This window comes from Mobula hypostoma, chromosome 15 (genome assembly GCF_963921235.1).
Source record: "Mobula hypostoma chromosome 15, sMobHyp1.1, whole genome shotgun sequence".
Taxonomy (NCBI): Eukaryota; Metazoa; Chordata; class Chondrichthyes; order Myliobatiformes; family Myliobatidae; genus Mobula; species Mobula hypostoma.
The window spans coordinates 76,418,043-76,443,836 of NC_086111.1; the positions used below are offsets into that span (position 1 = coordinate 76,418,043).

The following is a 25,794-nucleotide window of genomic DNA, read 5'->3' on the forward strand; positions in this document are numbered from 1 at the left end:
GTATAGGGAAGTGAATGATGATGCACTTAGGTGTAAAGAATAAAGGGTTAGATTATTTTCTAAACAGATTCAGAAAACGGAGGTGCAAAGGGCCTTGGGAGTCTTTAGAGGTTAACTGCAGGTTGAGTCAGTGGTAAGGAATGCAAATGCAATATTAGCATTCATTTGTTGAGGACTAGAATATAAAAGCAAGGATGTAATGCTGAATCTTTACAAAGCATTGGTCAGACCACATATGGAGTATTGTGAGCAGTTTTGGACACAATATCTGGGAAAGGATGTGCTGGCATTGGACAGGGTTCATGAGAATGATTCTGGGAATGAAAGGGTTAACATATCAGGAGAGATTGATGGCTCTGGGCCTGTCCTCATTGGAATCCATAATAATGAGGGGGATCTCATTGCGACCTGTTGAAGATTCAAAGGCCAAGATAGAGTGGATGTGGAGAGGATGTTTCCTATCGGAGAGTCTAGGACCAGAGGGCACGGTCTCAAAATAGATGTCCCTTTCAAGGATGAGGAGGATTTTCTTTAGCCAGACAGCTATATTTAAAGTGGATGTTCATAGGTTCAGAATCAGGTTTAATATCACAGGCATACGTCGTGAAATTTGTTCTTGATTAGTCAGGGTGCCAAAGTTACAGGAAGGCGGCAGGAGAATGCGACTGAGGGAAAATACGCCAGCCGTGATCAAATGGTGGAGCACACTCAATGTGCTGAATGGCATAATTCTGCCCCTGTGTCCTATGATCTTCACTTCCTATGGTGTAAAATACTCTATAAAACAGATAATTTAAAAAAAAACATGCATAGAGAAGTAGTTTTGAAGTTCCCAATACTTTAATGTAAAGTAATATACAAAATATATAGAGAATATACTCAACTCCTGGACACTGCATCATAATCAACTGTTGCTGCTTGCCAGAAAGGCATTTTGTTGATTGTTCCGGAGTCTTTTATTGATTCAGGAGCTCTCAGGATGTCAACTACACTACAAGGAATGACAAAAGAGCCATTTGAGTGCAGCACTGCTAACCAAGACACCCAGACCTAGTCACGCAGGCTGTCCCCTTTCAGTTAACAGTTACGCTAACAGCTTTTTACACTTCTTAAATCTTTCCGTAAGGCTATACTTTAATGACAGAAATGCTGCTTAAGTTTGAGGCACACTCTAGCATCAAGTACATATGTAAAATATTTGTCTACCTGCTAACCTCACCATGCTACGGGGAGGTTAGTAACACAGAGGACCATTGCTAGACCAGCTGGGCAAGCAGGCAAAGGGATGGCTGATGGAATTTTAACCCTGGTTGTCCAGCTATTGGATGCCATTAGGCCGGAAAGGCTGCAGAAAGGATTAAAGAGATTTACTGGGAGTGGAGGGCTCGAGTTATAGGGAGAGGTGGGTGTTCACCTAATAAAGATTTATGTCACAAGGAGTGTGACAGTCTTTGTTTTCAGGATAGAGTGTCTGAAACCACTGAACATTACAGCACAGTACAGGTCCTTTGGCCCACAATGTTGTGCTGACCTTTCAAAGAGGGCGCAGATTTAAGGAGAGGGAAAAGATTTTTTATAGAGATTTCAGGGGCAACTATTTTCATGCAGAGGGTGGGTAGTATATTGAACAAGCTGCCAGAGAAAGCTGTAAGTGGTGGGTACAATCTCATTTTGAAGACATTTGGACGTGTACATGAATAGAAATGGTCTGGGATGATATGGGCCAAATGCAGACAATGAGACAAGTTCAGGAGGACATCTTTGTTGGCATTAAAGACGTTAACCTTAAAAGCTTGCTTGCATGTTGTACGCCTCTAGGAGCAAGGTGATGCACCTTGGGAAGTTAATCTAGGCCAGGGCATACACCATGAATGGCAGGGCCCTGGGGAGTGTTACAGAGGCAGAGAGAGGCACAAGATACATATTTCCTTGGAAGTGCTGGGAGAGAGAGAGACACGGACAGCCGTGAAAAATCATTGATTAAGTTAGAGAGAGTGCAAAAAAGATTCAGAAGGCAGAAGGATGTTGCCAGGACTGGAAGGCTTGGACAGGGAGGAACTGTTTTCTCTGAAGTGATAGAGGCTGTGGGGTGGTCTTACGGACATGTATAAAATCATTAGGGGCACAGGTAAGGTCAGAGATTTTATCCTATGATACGTGTGTATAAAACCAGAAAGCATTGGTTTGAGGTGAGAGTGGAAAGATTTAAATGGAATCTGAAGGCCAACTTCACACAGTGGGTGATGGTCATGTGAAACGTGCTACCAGAGGAGGTGGTACAGGCAGACACAATTAATTTTTTAAAAACATTTTGATGGTACAAGGATTGGAACGGTGGAGAGGGATTTGGGCCAAATGTAGGCAAGTGGGACTGGCTCAGAAGGGCACTTTGGTCAGCACGGACAAGTTGGGCCGAAGGGCCTGATTCTGTGCCGCTACCTTCAATGACTCTTAAGGTAAATAGCTGCATTGGAATCTTAAGTCTCAAGTCTCCAATCAGCTGAATTTGTTGCCTGATGAAGCCAGCCATCAATAACAAGTTACTTGAGACTTTTCTAATTTACATAAATACCAGTTCATGGAAATAATATAATGGAGGCACGACAAGTATGATCAAGAAAACAGAACACAGTACAGGTCAATCAACTCACAATTTCATATTGGCCTGTTGTAATGTCCCAGCTGCAACTACCTGCAGCAGCACCCCGGCAGTATGTTCCACACACACCACCACTCACATAAAACCCACCTCTGACATCCCCCTATACTCTTCTCCACTCACACTCAACGGACTTTCTCTCTTACAGCCATCGCCACCCTGGCTGTCCATTCTATCAATGCTTCTAATAATCTTGTACACCTCTAGTCCTAGCTTGGTCAACCTACCCTCGTGAGAGACCTCTCTAATCCAGGCTGCAGCCTGGTAAATTTCCTCTGCATCCTCTCTAAAGCTTCTACATCCTTACAATAATGAGGCAACCAGAACTGAACGCAATATTCCAAATGTGGTCTCAGCAGAATTTTACAGAGCTGTCTCATTACCCCATAGCTCTTCTACTCAATCCCCCGACTAACGAAGGCCAACACACCATCCATCTTCTTAACAACTCTCGTAGAGAAAACATGTCACCATACTGATGTGGTATACTGTCAACTAGCACTCTGCTAAATAACTTTGATTCAAACAGATTCAAAGCTCAAAAGGGGCCACACAGTTCAGGCAGTAGACAGTCTTAATCTCATTCAACTCCCAACTGAACAGTCTGGAAATGATCTGTCACAATGCATAGTTCTGGTAGCTTGAGATCATACAACTTCATAAAATCATAACACATTTGTGAAGAATATTGTAAGTGTAGCCAAATAATCACTTAAAGTTAAGGATGTAAGGGTTTTTTAAGAGACTCCTGGATGGATACATGGAGCTTAGAAAAATAGAGGGCTATGGGTAAGCCTAGGTAGTTCTAAGGTAGGGACATGTTCGGCACAGCTTTGTGGGCTGAAGGGCCTGTATTGTGTTGTAGATTTTCTATGTTTCTATCTCAAACTCACCAATTCATCCTAGCATGACTTTCTCAGATGAGACTGGGTTTATAAGAGGCACTTTATCTAAAGCTCTGACACTTATATTCAAAGAAGTATACTATAAACCAAAGACCTAGTTAAAGGACAGTGTTCAGAATTCTATGATTGATTCCAGGATTGATTGGTTTGTCATATGAAGAGCATTTGATGGCTCTGGGCCTGTATTCACTAGAGATCAGAAGAATGAGGGGTGACCTCATTGAAATCTATTGAATGGTGAAAGGCCTTGACAGAGTGCATGTGGAGAGGATGTGTCCTATGGTGAAAGAGTCTATGACCAGAGGACACAGCCTCAGAATGGAGGGGCGTCCTTTCAGAACAGAGAGGAGGATCAATTTCTCTAGCTAGAGAGTGGCAAATCTGTGGAATTTGTTGCCACAGGCAGCTGTGGAGGCCAAGTCTTTGGGTATAAGGCAGAGGTTGATTGGTCATGGCATGAAGAAATAAACGGGAGAATGCAGGAGAGCGGGGCTGAGAGGAAATGGGATCAGAAATGATGAAAGGTGGAGCAGACTCTATGGGCCAAACGGCTTAATTCTACTCCTATATCTGATGGTTTTCAATGTTATTAGAAATGTAGGGCAACATGCTTTACTAATTTACATGTGAACAATTATGAAAATTAATTTCAAATATTCTTTTATCCAATGGCTAGATGGAATGTTAGGATAAATATTAGCCACATATAAAATTGAATCCCACAAAAAATTTGATTAAATTGCTACTTATCTGATATATTTCTATCTTGAGAAGTGTATAGTCAATGCCAGAATGTTCTCAGATACTTTTATTTGTGAATGATCCCGAATACAGGCTCCATGATTAATTACACAAGGAAAAGTTTTAGGGCAGTAGAGGATGGTGCAGTTAGTGAAGTTGCTGCCTCACACATCAATGACTGAGGTTTAATCCTGACCTCCAGTGTGGTCTGCATGTCCTTCTAGTGACCACTAGGAACTCTTGTAAACTTCCACATCCTTAAGATTGATCATTACAAATTGCCCCATGTTTGTACAATGAGCAGTAGTTGAAGTGAATTGAGGTGAATAGATTGAAAGGTAAATTAGTGGAGGAATGGGATTGTCTTCATAAGTTGGCACAGACTAAACAGGCTGAATCACCTTGACAACAGGAATTCTGCAGATGCTGGAAATTCAAGCAACACACATCAAAGTTGCTGGTGAACGCAGCAGGCCAGGCAGCATCTGTAGGAAGAGGTGCAGTCGACGTTTCAGGCCGAGACCCTTCGTCAGGACTGACGTGTCAGGACGAAGGGTCTCAGCCTGAAACGTCGACTGCACCTCTTCCTACAGATGCTGCCTGGCCTGCTGCGTTCACCAGCAACTTTGATGAATCACCTTGATATGGATCAAAGAAAGCGTCAGCCTCCTATCAAATTCTTGTCAGTCATCCTAGGCATTGCCACTGCCAACATCCTCCCAAATCACCACTACTCCACAGAGCATCCGACACCCTCAGCTTTTTCCTTACCTGTTCAGCAGCACCAGTGTGCCTTTTCTTCCTCTCACATCCAGCTTTCTCCCTCCAACAATGCATCTCCTTCGCTGTCCTTGACCATCTCTCCTGCATTTCCGTCATTACTGCAGAACCAGGGTTCTCTACCCACCGTTACACTTTACTCTCAGAATCCCCCTCTCCACCATCTTGAACTTGTTGCCACGCCTTTGATACAAGCTTTAGTTTTAACCATAATACAAATAGCCAAATCATTCTCTAAATTCATTGTCATCCAATTTCTGAAATCCAAGTGAAAGGTTAATTTTAAATTTAAAAAATAGCTTTTAGATCATTAAGGTTAAAGATTTCAAGCTGGTTGCAGGAAAAGACAATGGGTGTATCCTGGTTAGCTGAGGAGAGGGGTGGATCAATCAGTGAAGGATAAGGACTTGGTAATAGTTTCACCGTGAAGGAATCACAATGTACGTCACTGGTGTGTCACTGGAACTGAATCCCATTTTCAATAAACTATGAAGGAATCTTTTAAACCACTCATAAATCCCATTATCCTTCAACAGAGCTAACAGTTTTTTGAAATTTATCTTGTGATTTCTATGTACAATTAAGTTAATATTCTTAATTTGAGTGACATCCCTGTTAGAACTGGAACATCAACTCAGGTGCCCAGCAACAACATTAAACATTCCAAAGTCAGGGTGGGGGGGGGGCGGTGCAGGGAACCAATCAGATACACAGCACTGTTTTCAGTACACTAACCTAGTCCCAATCAGACATAGAGCATAGTCTTCAGTACACTAACCCAGTATATATCAGATACAGAGCACTGACTTCAGTACAATAACCCAGTACAGATCAGATATAGAACACTGTCTTCAGTACACAAACCCAGAAAACCCATCCAGGACAGATATAGTAAAACACCCTGTTTCAAAAAGTGCCGCACTGCTTGTACCCTTCCATGCCTACTTACACAAAATATTGATAGGGATGTTTCTGTTAAGGTTTTTTTTTAAAATAACAATTATACATTCAGATCTTAATATTGAACAAGAAGATTTGATAAACTGTCACTAATCAATTAAGTTGTTCTGCCAAAACTGGCATGGATTAGACTGGGAATACCTTTACAAATATCTACGGGATATTGACTATGTCAGACATTAATGTGTAATTGCCCTTTAATGCTTTTGGTGATCTTTGCAGTCCATTGATAATTATGCGGCAAAATGCCACTTAATTCAACTGACAAAAACCAATGTCACTACTAGCCTCATACCCATCCAAAAATACAAAACACTTCATAAATGTAGCAAAAATTCTCATCCTGTAATAAAGTGGTCTAGTATAGAAGGGGAATAGTGATTGGGGTACGGAGTTGTGGAGGAGGGATGGAAAAGTGGGTGATTGGAGGAGGATGAAGAAGTTGGGGGGGGTAGGCTGAGAGAATGGATGGAGAATACAGGACGTTCAGAAGACAGCAACAGTGAATGTATAATTCATTTACCATATTCATGCTCTTCTACTACAAATATTTGTTCCAGCATTTTTGATTTGGTAATTGCCAAATTTTTCTCTTGACAGAATTCCATTTTATAAGCACATTGTGCCATATATATACAGATACTATCGTCTTTGAGAGATGAAAATTTAGAGTCTTGCTCAATATGTTAAAGATACAGATTTAATAACTTAAAACAAAGAACTAAAATATGATGTGCTGAAAGAAAATTGTTCTCCTACACCCAATGGTCCAGTACATTTTCAGTCTGACTTTGATCACCAATGCTTGGAATCAGGGCAAAGTGGAGAGCTGAGGTCACGAGCAGGAGCAGCTCGACCTCAGCCGAATCATCATTCAGGTCCCCGTGCTGCTCTACACACGATGTGCAGCCCATTTTCACAGTGTAGAAAACGACAGGAAAAGATCCCTTGTGATAGTGTGACTCTCCTCATAACTCTGAGATACAAAGCACCGGGCTCATTCTGGGTCATACAGGGAGGCCTCCGAATCGTAATTTCTTTTTAATAGGCTTTATGTTTGTCAGTCTCCTAAATTCTTCGTCAGCTTCAGATTCATCCAACTCATCGTCGGCTGAAATGAGAATCTGCAAAAAGAAGAGCACAAGCAGAAATGCCACGTTACTGGGAGTCAGCAATCTAGTTACTTCCAGATATCTACTTTCCCATCTTCCTTTATTAGTTGACATCATAGAAATTAGAAAATTATAGGAACATTCAACTTGTGTACTATGGCCATCATGTACAACATCACATACTGACTACTACTGAGAAGTAATAAGGAAAGGGAAGTTATAAACAGGAAGGGGACTAGCAAATGACACTTAAAGGATTGACGGTGGATATGCAATGGCAAGCATTTAAAGGTTGCATGGATGAACTACAACAATTGTTCATCCCAGTTTGGCAAAAGAATAAATCAAGGAAGGTAGTGCACCCGTGGCTGACAAGAGAAATTAGGGATAGTATCAATTCCAAAGAAGAAGCATACAAATTAGCCAGAGAAAGTGGCTCACCTGAGGACTGGGAGAAATTCAGATTTCAGCAGAGGAGGACAAACGGCTTAATTAGGAAGGGGAAAAAAGATTATGAGAGAAAACTGGCAGGGAACATAAAAACTGACTGTAAAAGCTTTTATAGATATGTAAAAAGGAAAAGACTGGTAAAGACAAATGTAGGTCCCCTACAGACAGAAACAGGTGAATTGATTATGGGGAGCAAGGACATGGCAGACCAATTGAATAATTACTTTGGTTCTGTCTTCACTAAGGAGGACATAAATAATCTTCCAGAAATAGTAGGGGACAGAGGGTCCAGTGAGATGGAGGAACTGGGCGAAATACATGTTAGTAGGGAAGTGGTGTTAGGTAAATTGAAGGGATTGAAGGCAGATAAATCCCCAGGGCCAGATGGTCTGCATCCCAGGGTGCTTAAGGAAGTAGCCCAAGAAATAGTGGATGCATTAGTGATAATTTTTCAAAACTCGTTAGATTCTGGACTAGTTCCTGAGGATTGGAGGGTGGCTAATGTAACCCCACTTTTTAAAAAAGGAGGGAGAGAGAAACCGGGGAATTATAGACCGGTTAGCCTAACGTCGGTGGTGGGGAAACTGCTGGAGTCAGTTATCAAAGATGTGATAACAGCACATTTGGAAAGTGGTGAAATCATCGGACAAAGTCAGCATGGATTTGTGAAAGGAAAATCATGTCTGACGAATCTCATAGAATTTTTTGAGGATGTAACTAGTAGAGTGGATAGGGGAGAACCAGTGGATGTGGTATATTTGGATTTTCAAAAGGCTTTTGACAAGGTCCCACACAGGAGATTTGTGTGCAAACTTAAAGCACACAGTATTGGGGGTAAGGTATTGATGTGGATGGAGAATTGGTTAGCAGACAGGAAGCAAAGAGTGAGAATAAACGGGACCTTTTCAGAATGGCAGGCGGTGACTAGTGGGGTACCGCAAGGCTCAGTGCTGGGACCCCAGTTGTTTACAATATGTATTAATGACTTGGATGAGGGAATTAAATGCAGCATCTCCAAGTTTGCGGATGACACGAAGCTGGGTGGCAGTGTTAGCTGTGAGGAGGATGCTAAGAGGATGCAGAGTGACTTGGATAGGTTGGGTGAGTGGGCAAATTCATGGCAGATGCAATTTAATGTGGATAAATGTGAAGTTATCCACTTTGGTGGCAAAAATAGGAAAACAGATTATTATCTGAATGGTGGCCGATTAGGAAAAGGGGAGGTGCAACGAGACCTGGGTGTCATTATACACCAGTCATTGAAAGTGGGCATGCAGGTACAGCAGGCAGTGAAAAAGGCGAATGGTATGCTGGCATTTATAGCGAGAGGATTCGAGTACGGGAGCAGGGAGGTACTACTGCAGTTGTACAAGGCCTTGGTGAGACCACACCTGGAGTATTGTGTGCAGTTTTGGTCCCCTAATCTGAGGAAAGACATCCTTGCCATAGAGGGAGTACAAAGAAGGTTCACCAGATTGATTCCTGGGATGGCAGGACTTTCATATGAAGAAAGACTGGATGAACTGGGCTTGTACTCGTTGGAATTTAGAAGATTGAGGGGGGATCTGATTGAAACGTATAAAATCCTAAAGGGATTGGACAGGCTAGATGCAGAAAGATTGTTCCCGATGTTGGGGAAGTCCAGAACAAGGGGTCACAGTTTGAGGATAAAGGGGAAGCCTTTTAGGACCGAGATTAGGAAAAACTTCTTCACACAGAGTGGTGAATCTGTGGAATTCTCTGCCACAGGAAACAGTTGAGGCCAGTTCATTAGCTATATTTAAGAGGGAGTTAGATATGGCCCTTGTGGCTACGGGGATCAGGGGGTATGGAGGGAAGACTGGGGCGGGGTTCTGAGTTGGATGATCAGCCATGATCATAATAAATGGCGGTGCAGGTTCGAAGGGCCGAATGGCCTACTCCTGCATCTATTTTCTATGTTTCTATATTAATAACCCTACTGGGTGTTTTTTGTAGTAACAGGGACATCGAGGAGCAGATAGGGTGACAGAGTCTGGAAAGGTATAATAATAAAAGGGTTGTCGTGGTGGGAAATTTTAATTTCCCCAATCTTGATTGGCATCTCCCTAGCGCAAGGGGTTTAGATGGGGTGGAGTTTGTTAGGTGTGTTCAGGAAGGTTTCCTGACACAATATGTAGATAAGCCTACCAGAGGAGAGGCTGTACTTGATCTGGTATTGGAAATGAACCTGGTCAGGTGTCAGATTTCTCAATGGGAGAGCATTTTGGAGATAGTGATCACAATTCTATCTCCTTTACCATAGAGAGGGGTAGGAACAGACAAGTTAGAATTGTCGTTGAAATTTAGAAGATTGAGGGGGGGATCTTATTGAAACGTATAAAGTCCTAAATGGATTGGACAGGCTAGATGCAGGAAGATTGTTCCCGATGTTGGGGAAGTCCAGAACGAGGGGTCACAGTTTGAGGAAAAAGGGGAAGCCTTTTAGGACCGAGATTAGGAAAATCTTCTTTACTCAGAGAGTGGTGAATCTGTGGAATTCTTGAGGCCAGTTCATTGTGTAACGATGTACTGGTTGGGCACAGGAGTACACTCAGCCAGAGACTCATCCCTCCGAGATGCAGCACAGAGCGTCATAGGAAGTCATTCCTGCCTGTGGCCATCAAACTTTACAACTCCTCCCTTGGAGGGTCAGACACCCTGAGCCGATAGGCTGGTCCTGGACTTATTTCATAATTTACTGGCATAATTTACATATTACTATTTAACTATTTATGGTTCTATTACCCTTTATTATTTATAGTGCAACCGTACTGAAAACCAATTTCCCCCGGGATCAATAAAGTATGACTATGACTATGACTATGACTATTGGCTATATTTAAGAGGGAATTAGATATGGCCCTTGTGGCTAAAGGGATCGGGGGTATGGAGGGAAGGCAGGTACAGGGTTCTGAGTTGGATGATCAGCCATGATCATACTGAATGGCGGTGCAGGCTCGAAGGGGCGAATGGCCTACTCCTGCACCTATTTTCTATGTTTCTAAGTTAGGAAAGCAACACACATCAAAGTTGCTGGTGAACACAGCACGTCAGGCAGCAACTTTGATGTGTATTGCTTGAATTTCCAGCAGCTGAAGAATTCCTCGTGTTTGCGAAGTTAGGAAAGCATTTAATTGGAGTAAGGGGAAATATGAAGCTATCAGGCAGGAACTTAGAAGCATAAATTAGTAACAGATATTCTCAGGGAAATGTACAGCAGAATTGTGGCAAATGTTTAGGGGATATTTGAATGGCATTCTGCATAGGTACATTCCAATGAGACAGGGAAAGGATGGTAGGGTACAGGAACCGAGGTGTATAAAGGCTGTTGAAAATCTGGTCAAGAAGAAAAGCTTACGAAAGGTTCAAAAATCTAGAGGATTATAAGGCTAGCAGGAAGGAGTTCAAGAATGAAATTAGGAGAGCCAGAAGGGGTCATGACAAGGATTAAAGAAAACTCCAAGGCATTCTACAAGTATGTGAAGAGCAAGAGGATAAGACGTGAGAGAATAGGACCAATCAAGTGTGACAGTGGAAAAGTGTGTATGGAACTGGAGGAGATGGCAGAGGTACTTAATGAATACTTTGCTTCAGTAGTCACTATGGAAAAGGATCTTGGCGATTGTAGGGATGACTTACAGCAGATTGAAAAGCTTGAGCATATAGACATTAAGAAAGAGGATGTGCTGGAGCTTTTGGAAAGTATCAAGTTGGTTAAGTCACCGGGACTGAACGAGATATACCCCAGGGTACGTTTTAGGAATAGTCAGCATGGCTTTGTCAAAGGCAAATACAGCAGGAAGCTAAGCACACAGCTTCTTGGTGCATCTGTGCTAACAGTGACTGTGAAGGAGATTTTATTGCCAATCCAAACTGACTGCAGTCTGCAAGTGAGGAAATCCAGGATCCATTTGCACAAGGAGGTATTGAGGCCAATATCTTGGCACTTATTGATTATTTTTGAGGGGATGATGATACTGAATGCTGAGCTGTATTCAATTAAGAGCATCCTGATGTATGCATCTTTGCTGTCCATTTATCCCAGGGTTGCGTGAAGAGCCTGTTGGGACAATAGGTAAATTGGAGTGGATCTTAATCGCTTCTCAGGCAGCATTTGCTTTGTTTCATCATTCTTCTTCTTCATGTGCCTTGCGCGTTACACGCTTGGGCGATCATGGCACTCCACATCAAACGATCCCTCGCAGCGTCAATGATATCTCGCACACTTAGATCTGTTAGTTCTTTCACAGTGTCCATATATTCTCTTCTTTGCCTTCCTCTTCCGCATCCCAGGCATACAACCTTGTAATGTAAGGCACTCTATTTCTCCCTTTCTGATGACATGGCCCAGGAATTTAAGTTTCCTCTCATTTAATGTTCTCATTAAACATCTATTTGTATAGGCACGTTGGAGTACTGCCTCATTAGTTACTGTTTCATCATTAACCTCTCAAAATTAGGGAACTGGAGCTGCAGCTCGATGACCTTCATCTGGTCAGGGAGAGTGAGGAGTTGATAGAGAGGAGTTACAGGCAGGTGGTCACACCGGGGCCACGGGAGGCAGACAAGTGGGTCACGGTTAGGAAGGGGAAGGGTCAGGTACTAGAGAGTACCCCAGTGGCTGTGCCCCTTGACAATAAGTACTCCTGTTTGAGTACTGTTGGGAGGGGACAGCTTACCTGAGAGAAGCAACAGTGGCCGTAAGGGGCATTGTAGACGGTCTTAATCTCCCAGGGCGGAAATGGCTGCCACAAGAGGGCACAGGTTTAAGGTGCTGGGGAGTAGGTAGAAAGGAGATGTCAGGGGTAAGTTTTTTACTCAGAGAGTGGGTAAGTGTGTGGAATGGGCTGCTGGCAATGGCGGTGGAGGCGGATACAATAGGGTCTTTTAAGAGACTCCTGGATAGGTACATGGAGCTTAGGAAAATAGAGGGCTGTGGGTAACCCTAGTAATTTCTAAGGTAGGGGCATGTTCGGCACAACTTTGTGGGTCGATGGGCCTGTATTGTGCTGTACATTTTCTATGTTTCTATGTGAAATTTGTTAACTTAGCAGCAGCAGTTCAATGCAATACATAATATAAAAGAAAAAAAATAAGTTAATCAATAACAGTATACATATATTGAATAGATTAAAAATGATGCAAAAACAGAATATATATTAAAAAAGTGAGGTAGTGTTCAAGGGTTCAATGTGCATTTAGGAATCAGATGGCAGAGGGGAAGAAGCTGTTCCTGAATCGCTGAGTGTGTGCCTTCAGGCTTCTGTATCTCCTACTTGATGGTAATAGTGAGAAAAGGGCTTGACCTGGGTGCTGGGGGTCCTTAATAATGGACGCTGCGTTTCTGAGACACCACTCCCTGAAGATGTCCTGGGTACTTTGTAAGCTAGTACCCAAGATGGAACTGACTAAATTTATGACCTTCTGCAGCTTCTTCTGGTCCTGTGCAGTAGCCCCTCCATACCAGTCAGTGATGCAGCCTGTCAGAATGCTCTCCATGGTGCATCTATAGAAGTTTTTGAGTGTATTTGTTGACATACCAAATCTCTTCAAACTCCTAATGAAGTATAGTCGCTGTCTTGCCTTCTTTATAAATTTGGGCTGAGAGGAAATTTGGATAAGCCATGATGAAATGGTGGAGCAGACTTGATGGGCCAAATGGCCTAATTCTCTCCTATATCTCATGGTCCTATTACTCCATACTATTACATTGACAGAGTTGGAACAAAATGTCTTGAAACAATTACTGTTGTCACAAAACACCTGATGAAATATAATACAGTGATAATAAGCCTGATTCTGACTGAGCTGATGAGAATAAATTTCTGAGTTATGGAGAAAGGAGCAAACTTATCTAACAGGCTGATCAGTTTATGAATAGGGTACTATTCAAAACAGTTGTGAATTGTAGTAATAGGAAAGAATAAGGAATCATGGTCAGACCTGGGGATCAACTTTTACCTCAGACTCGTAGTAATAGGAAAGAATAAGGAATCATGGTCAGACCTGGTGATCAACTTTTACCTCAGACTTGTAGTAATAGGAAAGAATAAGGAATCATGGTCAGACCTGGGGATCAACTTTTACCTCAGACTCGGACTCCTCATGTGACGCCGCTCTTCTGTATCGGACTTTGCTGCTGCTTCGAGATTCGTCCTCTCCACCTTCTCCTTCCAGTTTAGCTTTAGTTTTCCCTTTCCTCATTAAAAAATTATCCACCACCCAAAACATTAATGCCTACGAGGAATGGGAAGGAAAAAACACGGCAGTGATTGAATACTGTACTGAGGAACACAAACACAGACGTGTGCAAGTATTTAGTACTGCATGGATGAACACACAGATGAAGTGTGACACAATTCATATCACATCTACAGATTATTAGTATAGTTAATTAATAGAAATATCTTGTTTCCAATCACAAATATTTGATTTAAATACCTTATTTCTAAAAACCTAATGTTTAGCTTTCAAACCGCAAAAATGATGTTCCTAATTCTGCATCTCACTGTTTGTGATTAAATTTACAAATCTTCTATATGAGAACAGATGTAAAACTCAGAGCTACCCAAACCTTCACGTACAACAGCTATATCCAGGAGGGCTACTTACGTTGACAAAAAAAGGGACGATCAGCATCACAATTGCCAGTTCCAGCTGTGGGTTCTGGATTGGATTGAGTAGAGCCACCTATAGATCATAAACAAAGTCAAAGTGTGTGTACGATAGGAGAGCTTTTCAACAAGCAAACTTCCTCATAGTCATAAAGCACTACAGCACAGGCCCTTATTCCATTATTCTGCTAAGTCCCATCGATCAGCACCTGGACCTCTTCAATCATTCCATTCACCAATAAACAAACCATGGAACCTTTTGCTTTTTGGGTCAAGATCCTGAGTGGTCATTTCATGGACCATTTCTCTCTCAGTCACCCTTTCCACAGTCCAGATACAACTGAATGTGTATTACACTCTCAAATCTAACGCACTTTTCTCTTCATCATTATGAACAATCTCAAACACTTCCTCTCCCTCTCTACTAAATTCAATATGAGGACCTCATGAAATTCAGCTCTGTCACTTCCTTCATTCCCCTGCGCACCAGGGCAAACTTCCTCTAGTCCATACTGCAGCCAGGACATGATTAAGTTTCTGAGAGAATACTCCTCGTCAGTATTCACCAGTGTGGAGCCTGGAGGCTGAATTGTTAAGGAAGGGGGTGAGCTGATGTTCTGGATCATGTCTGTGTTAGGAAGAAGGAAGTGTGAGAAATACTGGCACACATGAAAATGGATAAATCTCCAAGGCGTAGAGGCGTCCATCTCCATGTTCCAGGGTGAGCTAGCCAATTAAATTAAAACGTTCTTGGTGGGCGGAATCAGAGGGTAGAGGTGGAGGCTTGTTGGAATTATATAGTCAAACAGCATGGAAATAGGTTCTTCGGTCTAACTGGTCCATGCTGACAATGCACATCTAATCTAGTCCCATTTCCCCATGTTTGGCCTATTTCCTTCTAATAGATAGGAGAATAGATCAGACAGATAAGTCTCTTTCTAAGGATGGGGGAAAGTTTAAAAATAGAGGGCATAAGTTTATGCTGAAAGCGGAAGAAATTAAATGATATCTGAGAGGTATGTTTATTTCCCCCCTAACCCTCAATCTGAGGGAGGTTGGTAAATGGATCAAGCTGTCAGATAAGTGAAAGAGGCAGATACAATTTTAGTGTTTAAAAGGTGTTTGGATAGAAAAGGGGTAGAGGGCTACAGACCTAATGTGGCCAAGTGCAATTAGCATAGACAGACTTCACAGTTGGCATTAATGAAATGGGCTGAAGGGCCTGTTTCTGTGCTACACAACTCTAAAACTCTAAGTATCAATGCCATAGAGTTATAGATCATTACAGCACAGAAATAGGTCCTTTGGCCCAGCTAATTTGCACCGAAATATTAACATGCCCTATCCCATCGACCTGCACCCAGATCAGAGACCTCCGTACCCCTACCATCCATGTACTTACCCAAATTTCTCTTAAATGTTGAAACCGAACTGGCCATGTGTAATTTGCTCTGGCAGCATACTCTCACTATCCTCTGAGTGAAGAAATACCCCCACGTTCCCTTAAATATTTCACCTTTCATACTTAACCCATGACACATTTCTAGTTGCACCCAACTTCAGTAGAAAAAGCCTATCTATACCCCTCAATTTTGTACCCCTCTATCAAATGCCCCCTCATTCTCTTTATCTCTAGGGAATAAAGTCTTAACCTGTTCAACCTTTCCCTATAACTCAGGTCCTCAAGTCCAGGCAACATCCTTGTGAATTTTCTCTTTCCTCTTTAAATCTTTCCTGTAGGTAGGTGACCAAAACTGCACAGAATACTCCAAATTAGGCCTCACCAATTTCTTATACAACTTCAACATAACATCCCATCTCCTGTACTCAGTACTTAGATTTATGATGGCCAATGTGGCAAAAGCTCTATTTACAACACTAACTACCTGTGACACCACTTTCAAAGAATTATGGATGCGTATTCCCAGATCCCTCTGCCTACCACACTTCTCTGTGCCCTACCACCCACCGTGTAAGACCTACCCTGGTTTGTCCTCCCAAAGTGCAAAACCTCACATTTGATTGCATTAAATTCAATCTGTATTTTTCAGCTCATTTTTCCAACTGGCCTAGATCCTGCTGCAAGCTTTGATAGCTTTAATGGCCGTCCACTACTCTCCGATCTTGGTGAAATCTGCAAGTTCGCTAATCCAGTTAACTCCATTATCATCCAGATCAATGGTATAGATGACAAACAACAATGAACCCAGCACTGGCCCCTGCGGCACTCCATGAGTCACAGGCCTCCAGTCAGAGAGGCAACCATCTACTACCACTCTCTGACTTCTCCCACGAAGGCAATGTCTAATCCAATTTACTACCTCATCTTGAATGCAAGCCACTGAAGTTTCTTGACCAACTCCTCATGCAGGCCTTGCTAACGTCCACATAGACAACATTCACTGTCTTGCCTTCAACAACTTATCAAAATTTCCTAGCAACTTCCTCAAAAGCTCTATAAGATTGATTAGACATTTCCTGCCACACACAAAGCCTTTTGACCAGTCCTCATCTACTCAAATATGTTACAGCACTAGGGTGTGAAGACTTTTGCACAGTGCTGTGTTTGTCTATGTGGAGTGAAGAACGAGTTTGTATATCTGACAGGGCAAAAAATGTGGGGAATGTAAGGGTGGGGTGCCGCGGGAGGAGTGTGGGACAGCTGGCAGAGGATCACACCCAGCCCCGAGGCACCAAGCAAGGTCAATTGATTCCAAACAATTGGTCATTGCAGAATGTGCCTCCCGATCCCTCCCCTCTTTCCCAACTGTGATTTCCCTCTCCCTGCCCCCTTCCCACTCTCAGTCCGCAACAGACTCATATATCAGAATCAGATTTATCATCACTCACATATGTCATGAAATTTGCTTTTTTATGGCAGCAGTATAGTGCAATTCGTAAAGTTATTATAGTATCGTGCAGAAGTCTCAGGCACCGTAGCTATATATATGTGCCTGATTTTTGCACAACGCTGTATATATAGCCAGTCCCTTAGAACACCCTCAGTATCAAGCTCCCCAGCCTTTAATTTCACCGCTTATTCTTAAAGCCTTTTTTAAACAGTAGAACAACATTAGCTATCCTCCATTCCTCTGGAACCTCACCTGTTGCTGAAGACATTTTAAATATCTGCTAGGGCCCCTGCAATTTCTGCACTTGCCTCCCACAGGGTCCGAGGGAACACCTTGCAGACTCTAGGGATTTATCCATCCCGATTTGCCTCAGCACAGCACACACCTCCTCTGTAATCTGTGCATTGTCCATGACATCACTACTGCTTTGCCTCACATAGAGAGACACTCTACGTCTCTCCCCAAGTAAATACAGATGCAAAATATCAGTTTAAGATTTCCCCTATCTTTTTCATCTCCATGCATAAATCTTTGATCTTTCAGAGGAGTAATTTAGTCTCTTGCTATGCTTTTGCTCTTAATATATCTGTAAAAGCCCTTGGGATTCTCCTTTACCTTGTATGCCAGAGCAACCTCATACGCTTTATTTTCCTTCTAATTGTCAGCTATTACATTGAGCAATCACTAGGGAATGAAGTAGGAGATGTTGTTGAAAACCAGTAGACAGGCAACCACTTTGCTGATTTATCTCTAATTATCTTTTGTGATCAAAATATCATCAATACCATATTTATTTAATTATTACTTTTAACAGCTATTTGCAGAAGATAATTCCTAACTTTTATACTCGTCTGCGCAGTGTTTCCTGACTTCAGAATCCGTCAATGTTTCAGGTCTGTACAGCATTTCACAGAACTGAACCATTGAGTCTTTCCACAGGTACTGCCTAATTTGCTGTTTATCTTTCAGATTTCCAGCATTTACAATGTTTGGATTTTCATTTCTGACTCAGTTTATCATAATGCAGGGGTCCCCAACCTTTTTGGCACTGCGGACTGGTTTCATATTGACAATATTCTTGTGGACCGGTGGACCGGGGGGGGGGGTTGCCAACGGACAAGAGTAGCAATCAAATATGTTGTTTACCCCGACACTACAATGACCATGAAGCCTTGCGTGAGCACCAGTGAGCATGCGTGCTTTTTTTCTACAAATCGTTTTTGGCGATTCTGTCGGGGGGGGGTGCTGTTAATCACGACCGGAATATCGGTGATAAGTGACTAATACACTCAATTTTGTTTCTAGAAGGGTTGATCTAACGAATTTAATATTAAACACACAGCGCACCTTTTCCTCGCAGGAATATAGCGATAAGTCAATTATCAGGGGAGCTTGAAGTGTTGAACAAACTTCCAGTAGAAGTGGTAGAGGCAGGTTCGATATTATCATTTAAAGAAAAATTGTATAGGTATATGGACAGGAAAGGAATGGAGGGTTATGGGCTGAATGCAGGTCGGTGGGACTAGGTGAGAGTTGCGTTTGGCACGGACTAGAAGGGCAGAGATGGCCTGTTTCCGTGCTGTAATTGTTATATAAGTAAGTCAATAGCATCATAACATTTTAAGTAACGTTTGGATATTAAACACACAGCACATATTTTCCCCGTATGAACATATAAAATCATTGCAACACACCAATATCGCTGAATCAGTGGGAGCCCTGGGCTTGTTTTCCTGCAACAAGACGGTCCTATCGAGGGGTGAAGGGAGACAGCGATACTCGAACGGGGTTCCTTATGTCCAGTCTATTCCGCAATTTAGTTTCCGTTGCATTCATCGCAGAGATATGTTGGAATGGAAGCAACGTTTTCAGTGCTTTCCTGGCTATCTCAGGATATTCAGCCTTGACTTTGATCCAGAATGCCGGCAGAGATGTTATGTCAAACATACTTTTCAGCCCACCGTCATTTGCAAGCTCGAGGAGTTGATCTTCTTCCCGCGCTGACATGGATGACGTGCGGGTACTGACTTCGCATGCATTCAAGCTCAACAGTGGGCATGACAAGGAATGAGGAAAGGTGCAGCTGACTCCTATCGCCAAATCATATCGTTTCCTCGCGGCCCGGTAGCGCATGCTTTGCGGCCCGGCACTGGTCCGCGGCCCGGTGGTTGGGGACCGCTGTTATAATGTACCCTGTCCCACTTCACAAAACATTACAGTTTTGTTTTAACTATGGAATAGTGTAGTTCGCAATAAAGGCATTTTAACATTATTGGTATCATAAATTTGCATTTATAAATTAGTTAGTAATCTGCTCATTTTAACCAACATTAGTAACTTAACAACTAAAGTGTAACATTTACAAAGCTGAAGGGGAGGCCAAAGCATACAAACCTTCTTCCACTGAGGTAAAAGCAGCACAATAATCACCACGGTCTTCTCCAACATCATAATCAATAGGTAAAGTGCACACTGTCCGACCCAAGCACTGCATTCCAGTGGATCTCCTGCAAAACACGTTCAGTACTTGCGATTACTGCTGCAGGCAGACACAGGACAGGCTTTAAACTAGGTTAGCAGGGGATGGGAACCAAAGTAATAGGTCAGACAATGAGGCAGTTGATTTACAAGTAGATGCTGAGTGTAGAGCGACTAAGGATAGGCAGTTGATATGGCAAAATTGCAGTCAGTAGAATGGATTGAAGTGTGTCTATTTTAATAAATCAGGACCAAGAGGATGAACTTAGAGCATGGATCAGTACATGGAACTACAACGTTGTGGACATTATGGAGACTTGGGTGTCACAAGGGTAGGAATGGCTGCTGGATGTTCTGGGATTCATATGTTTCACAAAGGATAGGAATGGGGGGGTAAAGGAGGTGGGGGAGTGGCACCGATAATCAGGGATAGTATCACAACTGCGCAAAGGGAGGACGTTGTGGAGAGATTGTTTACTGAGTCAGTATACAATGGTGCTACGAAGTTTGTGAACCCTGTAGAATTTTCTCTATCTTTGCATGAGTATGACCTAAGATGTGATCAGATCTTATTACAAGTCCTAAAACTACATAAAGACAACCCAATTAATAATTAACACAGAAAACATTATACTTGTCCATTTATTTATTGAGAAAAATGATCCAATATTACACGTATAATGTTTTTTTGTGTTATTTATTTAATTAGGTTCTCTTTACCTATATTATAGGAATAGTAACAGGTAACTGGAGGGTGGTAAATGTTATTTCTTTGTTAAAGAAAACGAGTAGGGATAATCTTGGGAATTATAAAGCAGTGAGTCTTATTTCAGTAGTGGGAAAATTATTGGAGAGGATTCTTAGAGACTAGATTATCAGCATGGTCTTGCAAAGGAGGTCATCCCTCAGGAGCCTTTTGAATTCAATATAAAAATCATACGACCATAAGAATTAGACCATTTGGCCCATCGAGTCTGCTCTGCCGTTGAATCATGGCTGATCCTTTTTCTCCCCCTCCTCAGCCCCACTTCCTGGCCTTCTCCTCATAACCTTTGACGCCATGTCCATTCAAGAACATATCAATCTCTGCCTTAAATACACCCAATGACCTGGCCTCCACAGCTACTTATGGTTACAAATACCACAAATTCATCACCCTCTGGCTAAAGAAATTTCACTACATCATTAATTTCAATGGATGCACCTCTATCCTGAGGTTGTGCCCTCTTGTCCTAGACTCCCCCACCATGGGAAACATCCTTTCCACATCCACTCTGTCTAGGCCTTTCAACACTTGAAGGGTTTCAATGAGATTCCCCCTCCCCTACCCAACATCCTTCTAAATTCCAGCGAGTACAGACCCAGAGCCATCAAACGTTTCTCGTATGATAACCCTTTCGTTCCCGGAATCATCCTTGTGAACCTCCTCTGAACCCCCTCCAATAGCAGCACATCTTTTCTTAGAAGAGAAGCCCAAAACTGTTCACAATACTCAAGGTGAGGCCTCAGCATCACAACCCTACTCTTGTATTCTAGATCTCTTGAAATGAATGCTAACACTGCATTTGCCTTCCTCACTTTGACTCTACCTGCAAGTTAAGGTGTTCAGCACAAGGACTCCCAAGGCCCTTTGCATCTCAGATTTTAAGATTTTCTCCGATTTAGAAAATAGTCTGCGCATTTATTTCTTCTACTAAAGTGCATGACCATACAGTTTCCAACACTGTATTTCATTTGCCACTGTCTTGCCATTTCTCCTAATCTGTCTGACCTTCTGCAGCCTACTTGTTTCCTCAACACTATCTGCCTCTCCACCTACCTTTGTATAATGGACATGGCTTTAAGGTAAGGGGTGGGAAGTTCAAGGGGGATATTAGAGGAAGGTTTTTTACTCAGAGAGTGGTTGGTGCGTGGAATACACTGCCTGAGTCAGTGGTGGAGGCAGATACACTTGTGAAGTTTAAGAGACTACTAGACAGGTATATGGAGGAATTTAAGGTGGGGGGTTATATGAGAGGCAGGGTTTGAGGGTTGGCACAACATTGTGGGCCGAAGGGCCTGTAATGTGCTGTACTGTTCTATGTTCTATAATCTGAAACTTGGCCTCAAAAAAGGCCTTCTCATGCTCCTATCCATCATCTAAATCATTGAGATACAGCAGAAAAAGAAGCGGTCCCAACATTGATCCCTGTGAAAAACCACCAGTGAACGGCAGCCAACCAGAAAAGAATCCTTTTATTCCCACTCGCTGCCTCCTACCAATCAGCCAATGCTCTAACCATGCCAGTAACTTTTCTGTAATACCATTGGCTCTTAACTTGGTAAGCAGCCTCATGTGTGGCACCTTGTCACAGGCCTTCTGAAAGTCCAAAAATACAACATCCACTGCATTCCCTTTGTTTATCCTACTTGTAATCTCCTCAAAGAACTCCAAAAGGTTCGTCAAGCAAGATTTTCCCTTAAACCTGATTCAGCATGGTTTCCTTATCACTGGCATATGTTGTGAAATTTGTTGTTTTGTAGCAGCAGTACATAATTACAACTAAAAATTACAATATATATAAAAGACAATAACTAGTGCAAAAAGAGGGGAAAAATACCACGGAAGTACTCATGGGTTCATAGTCCATTCAGAAATCTGACAGCAGAGGGGAAGATGCTATTTCTGAAACGTTGAGTTATGTCTTCAGGCTCCTGTACCTCCTCTTTGATGGTTGCAATGTCCTGGGTGATGGAGGTCCTCAATGACAGATGCTGGCTTTTGATGGCGTCCTGGCTGCTAGGAAGGCTGGTGCCCGTGATGGAGCTGGCACAGTTTACAACTTCTGCAGCCCTTTCCAATCCTGTGCAGCGACCCCACCATAACAGATAGCTTTGCAACTAGTTAGAATGCTCTCCACAGTACATTTGTAGATATTTACAAGTGTCCTTGGGTGACATTCTCCTCAAACACCTAATGAAATATAGCTACTGTCATGCCTTCTTTGTAATGTCATCAATATACTGATGAGAATACCTGGTAAGGCTCTAAAACCTGTGCCAACCAACTGGCGGGACTATTTAAGGGCATTTTCAACCTCTCACGTCTACGGGTGGAAGTTCCCACTTGCTTCAAAAAGGCAAAATTTATACCAGTGCCTAAGAAGAATAATGTGAGCAGCCTTAATGACTATCGCCCGGTTGCATTGACGTCTACAGTGATGAAATGCGTTGAGAGGTTGGTCATGACTAGACTGAACTCCTCCCTCAGCAAGAACCTGGACTGATTGCAAATTGCCTATCTCCACAATAGGTCAACAGTGGACACAATCTCAATGGCTCTTCACATGGCTTTAGACCACCTGGACAACACAAACATCTATGTCAGGTTGCCGTTCATCGACGACAGCTCTGCATTTAATACCAACATTCCCACGTCCTGATTGAGAAGTTGCAGAACCCGGGCCTCTGTACCTCCCTCTGCAATTGGATCCTTGACTTCCTAATTGGAAGACCACAATCTGTGCGGCTTGGTGATAACATCTCCTCTTTGCTGACTGATGATCAACACTGATGCACCTCAGGGGTATGTGCTTAGCCCACTGCTCTACTCTCTATATACCTACGACTCTGTGGCTAGGCATAGCTCAAGTACCATCTATAAATTTGCTGACAATACAACCATTGTTGGCAGAATCTCAGGTGGTGACGAGAGGGTGTACAGGAGTGAGATATGCCAACTAGTAGAGTGGAGTCACAGCAACAACTTGGCACTCGATGTCAGTAAGATGAAAGAGCTGATTGTGGACTTCAGGAGGGTAAGACAAAGGAACACATACCAATCCTCATAGGAGGATCAGAAGTGAGCAGTTTCAAGTTCCTGGGTGTCAAGATCTCTGAGGATCTAACCTGGTCCCAACATATCGATGAAGTCATAAAGAAGGCAAGACAGCAGCTATAGGATTTTAAGGAGATTTGGTACGTCAACAAATACACTCAAAAACTTCTATAGTTGTACCGTGGAGAGCATTCTGACAGGCTGCATCGCTGTCTGGTATGGAGGGGCTACTGCACAGGACTGAAAGAAGCTGAAGAGGGTTGTAAATTTAGTCGGCTCCATTTCAGGCAAAAAGGCATCCGTTAGTCTTGCGAGACCATGGATCTGCACCTGGAAAGTCTTCACTCTCCAGGGCGCAGGCCTGGGCAAGGTTGTATGGAAGACCGGCAGTTGCCCATGCTGCAAGTCTCCCCTCTCCATGACACCAATGTTGTCCAAGGGAAGGGCATTAGGACCCATACAGCTTAGCATCAGTGTCGTCACAGAGCAATGTGTGATTAAGTGCCTTGCTCAAGGACACAACACGTTCCCTCGGCTGGGGCTCAAACTCACGACCTTCAGATCGTTAGTCGAACGCCTTAACCACTTGGCCACGTGCCCATACCAACTTGGGTACTAGCCTACAAAGCACCCAGGATATCTTCAAGCAGCGGTTCACTGTTACCATCAGGTAGGAGGTACAGAAGCCTGAAGGCACACACTCAGCAATTCAGGAACAGCTTCTTCCCCTCTGCCATCCGGTTCCTAAATGGACATTGTACCCTTGGACACTACCTCACTTTTTTTTAATACATAGTATAAAGAAGGCTTTTTAATCTATTCAATATATGTAAACTGTAATTGATTTACTTACTTATTATTATTATTTTGTGTTTTTATCTTCTATATTATGTATTGCATTGAACTGCTGCTGCTAAGTTAACAAATTTCACATACTGGTGATAATAAACCTGATTCTGATTCTGATATTGGGCTCAGGACAGATCTTCAGAGATGTTGACACCCAGGAACTTGAAACTGCTCACTCTCTCCACTTCTGATCCCTCAACCTCACCTTCCTGAAGTGCACAATCAATTCCTTCGTTTTACTGTTGTTGAGTGTAAGGTTGTTGTCACAACACTTCAACCAGCTGGTCTATCTCATTCCTGTACACCTCCTCATCACCATCAGAAATTCTGCTAACAATTATTGTGTTGCTGGCACAGTAATATATGTCATTTGAGGGTGTAGAGGTGGGTGTAGAGAGAGCTGAGCAATGGGCTAAGTACAGATCCTTGAGAAGCACCAGTGTTGATTGTCAGAGAGTACGTGCCAAAGCACATTGATGAAGGTAGAGCAGTGGATGTGGCATATGGATTTTAGTAAGGTGTTTGACAAGGTAAGCTCATTCAGAAAGTCAGGAGGCAAGGGGTCCAGGGAGACTTGGCTGTATAGTTTCAGAATTGAGATTTCCCACTGAGGTTAGGTGAGACTGGAACTCGTGTTTGTGGGTTAAGAGTGAATAGTGAAATGTATAAGGGGAACTTTTTCACTCAGAGGGTGATGAGAGTGTGGGACAACTTGCTAGCAAAAGTGGTCAATGCAGGTTAGATTTCAACACTTAAGAGAAATTTGGTTAGGTACATGGACGGTTGAGGTATGGAGGGCTATGGTCCGGGTGAAGCTTGATGGGGCTTGGCAGATTAATAGTTCAGCTTGGACTAGATGGGCTGATGGGCCTGTTTCTGTGCTGTTGAGATCTCAGGGTCCACATCCATAGACCTCTCAAAGTTGCCAGGCACATTGACAGGGTTGTTAAGAAAGTGTATAGTGTCTTGGCCTTCACTGGTCAGGGGATTGAGTTCAAGAGCCCAGAGGTGATGTCCCTTCATCCCTCAACCATAAGGCTATTGAACCAGAGGAGATAACTTCACTCTCCCCAACAGTGAAGTGATTCCTTAATCTATGGACTCACTATTAAGTACTTAATAACTTATGTTCTTGATATTTATACCTTATTTACTTATTAATATTATTGTTTTCATTTGTTTGTCTTTGCAGATTGTCTTTTGCACATTGTATTTTTGGTCGTGTGTGTTTTAAAAATTGATTTGAATGTATTTCTTTGCACTACTGTGAATGCCTGAAAGGAAATAATTTCAGAGTAGCAACTGGCAACATACGTGTACTTTGATAATAAATTTACTTATTTTGAACTGTTGTAGCTCTATAAAACCCTGGTTAAACCACATTTGGACTATTGTGTTCAATTCTGGATCCTACCCTACTTATAGGAAGGATGTGGAACTTTTAGAGATTGTTTTATGGAAACTGTTGGAGTCTGTTCTGTGCAGTTCAAAATTTGATCGAATAATCCAGCACTCTGTTCTGTCTGCAGAGGTGCAAGAACACGAGCTGCCTTGTG

The 25,794-nt window shown here is 42.6% G+C and overlaps 1 protein-coding gene across 1 annotated transcript in view; it reads right to left on the reverse strand.

The window, feature by feature from the left end:
- Positions 1–4,897: 4,897 nt before the first annotated feature.
- stimate (STIM activating enhance) overlaps positions 4,898–25,794 on the reverse strand; it is a 102,541-nt gene continuing 81,644 nt past the window's right edge. The window contains exons 5-8 of the mRNA XM_063068308.1: positions 19,489–19,601; positions 14,241–14,318; positions 13,716–13,865; positions 4,898–7,169 (exon numbers count right to left, since the gene is read on the reverse strand). Of these exons, the coding sequence (XP_062924378.1) occupies positions 7,053–7,169; positions 13,716–13,865; positions 14,241–14,318; positions 19,489–19,601 (458 nt within the window). The 3' untranslated portion in view covers positions 4,898–7,052. The remainder of the gene's footprint in view (positions 7,170–13,715; positions 13,866–14,240; positions 14,319–19,488; positions 19,602–25,794) is intronic.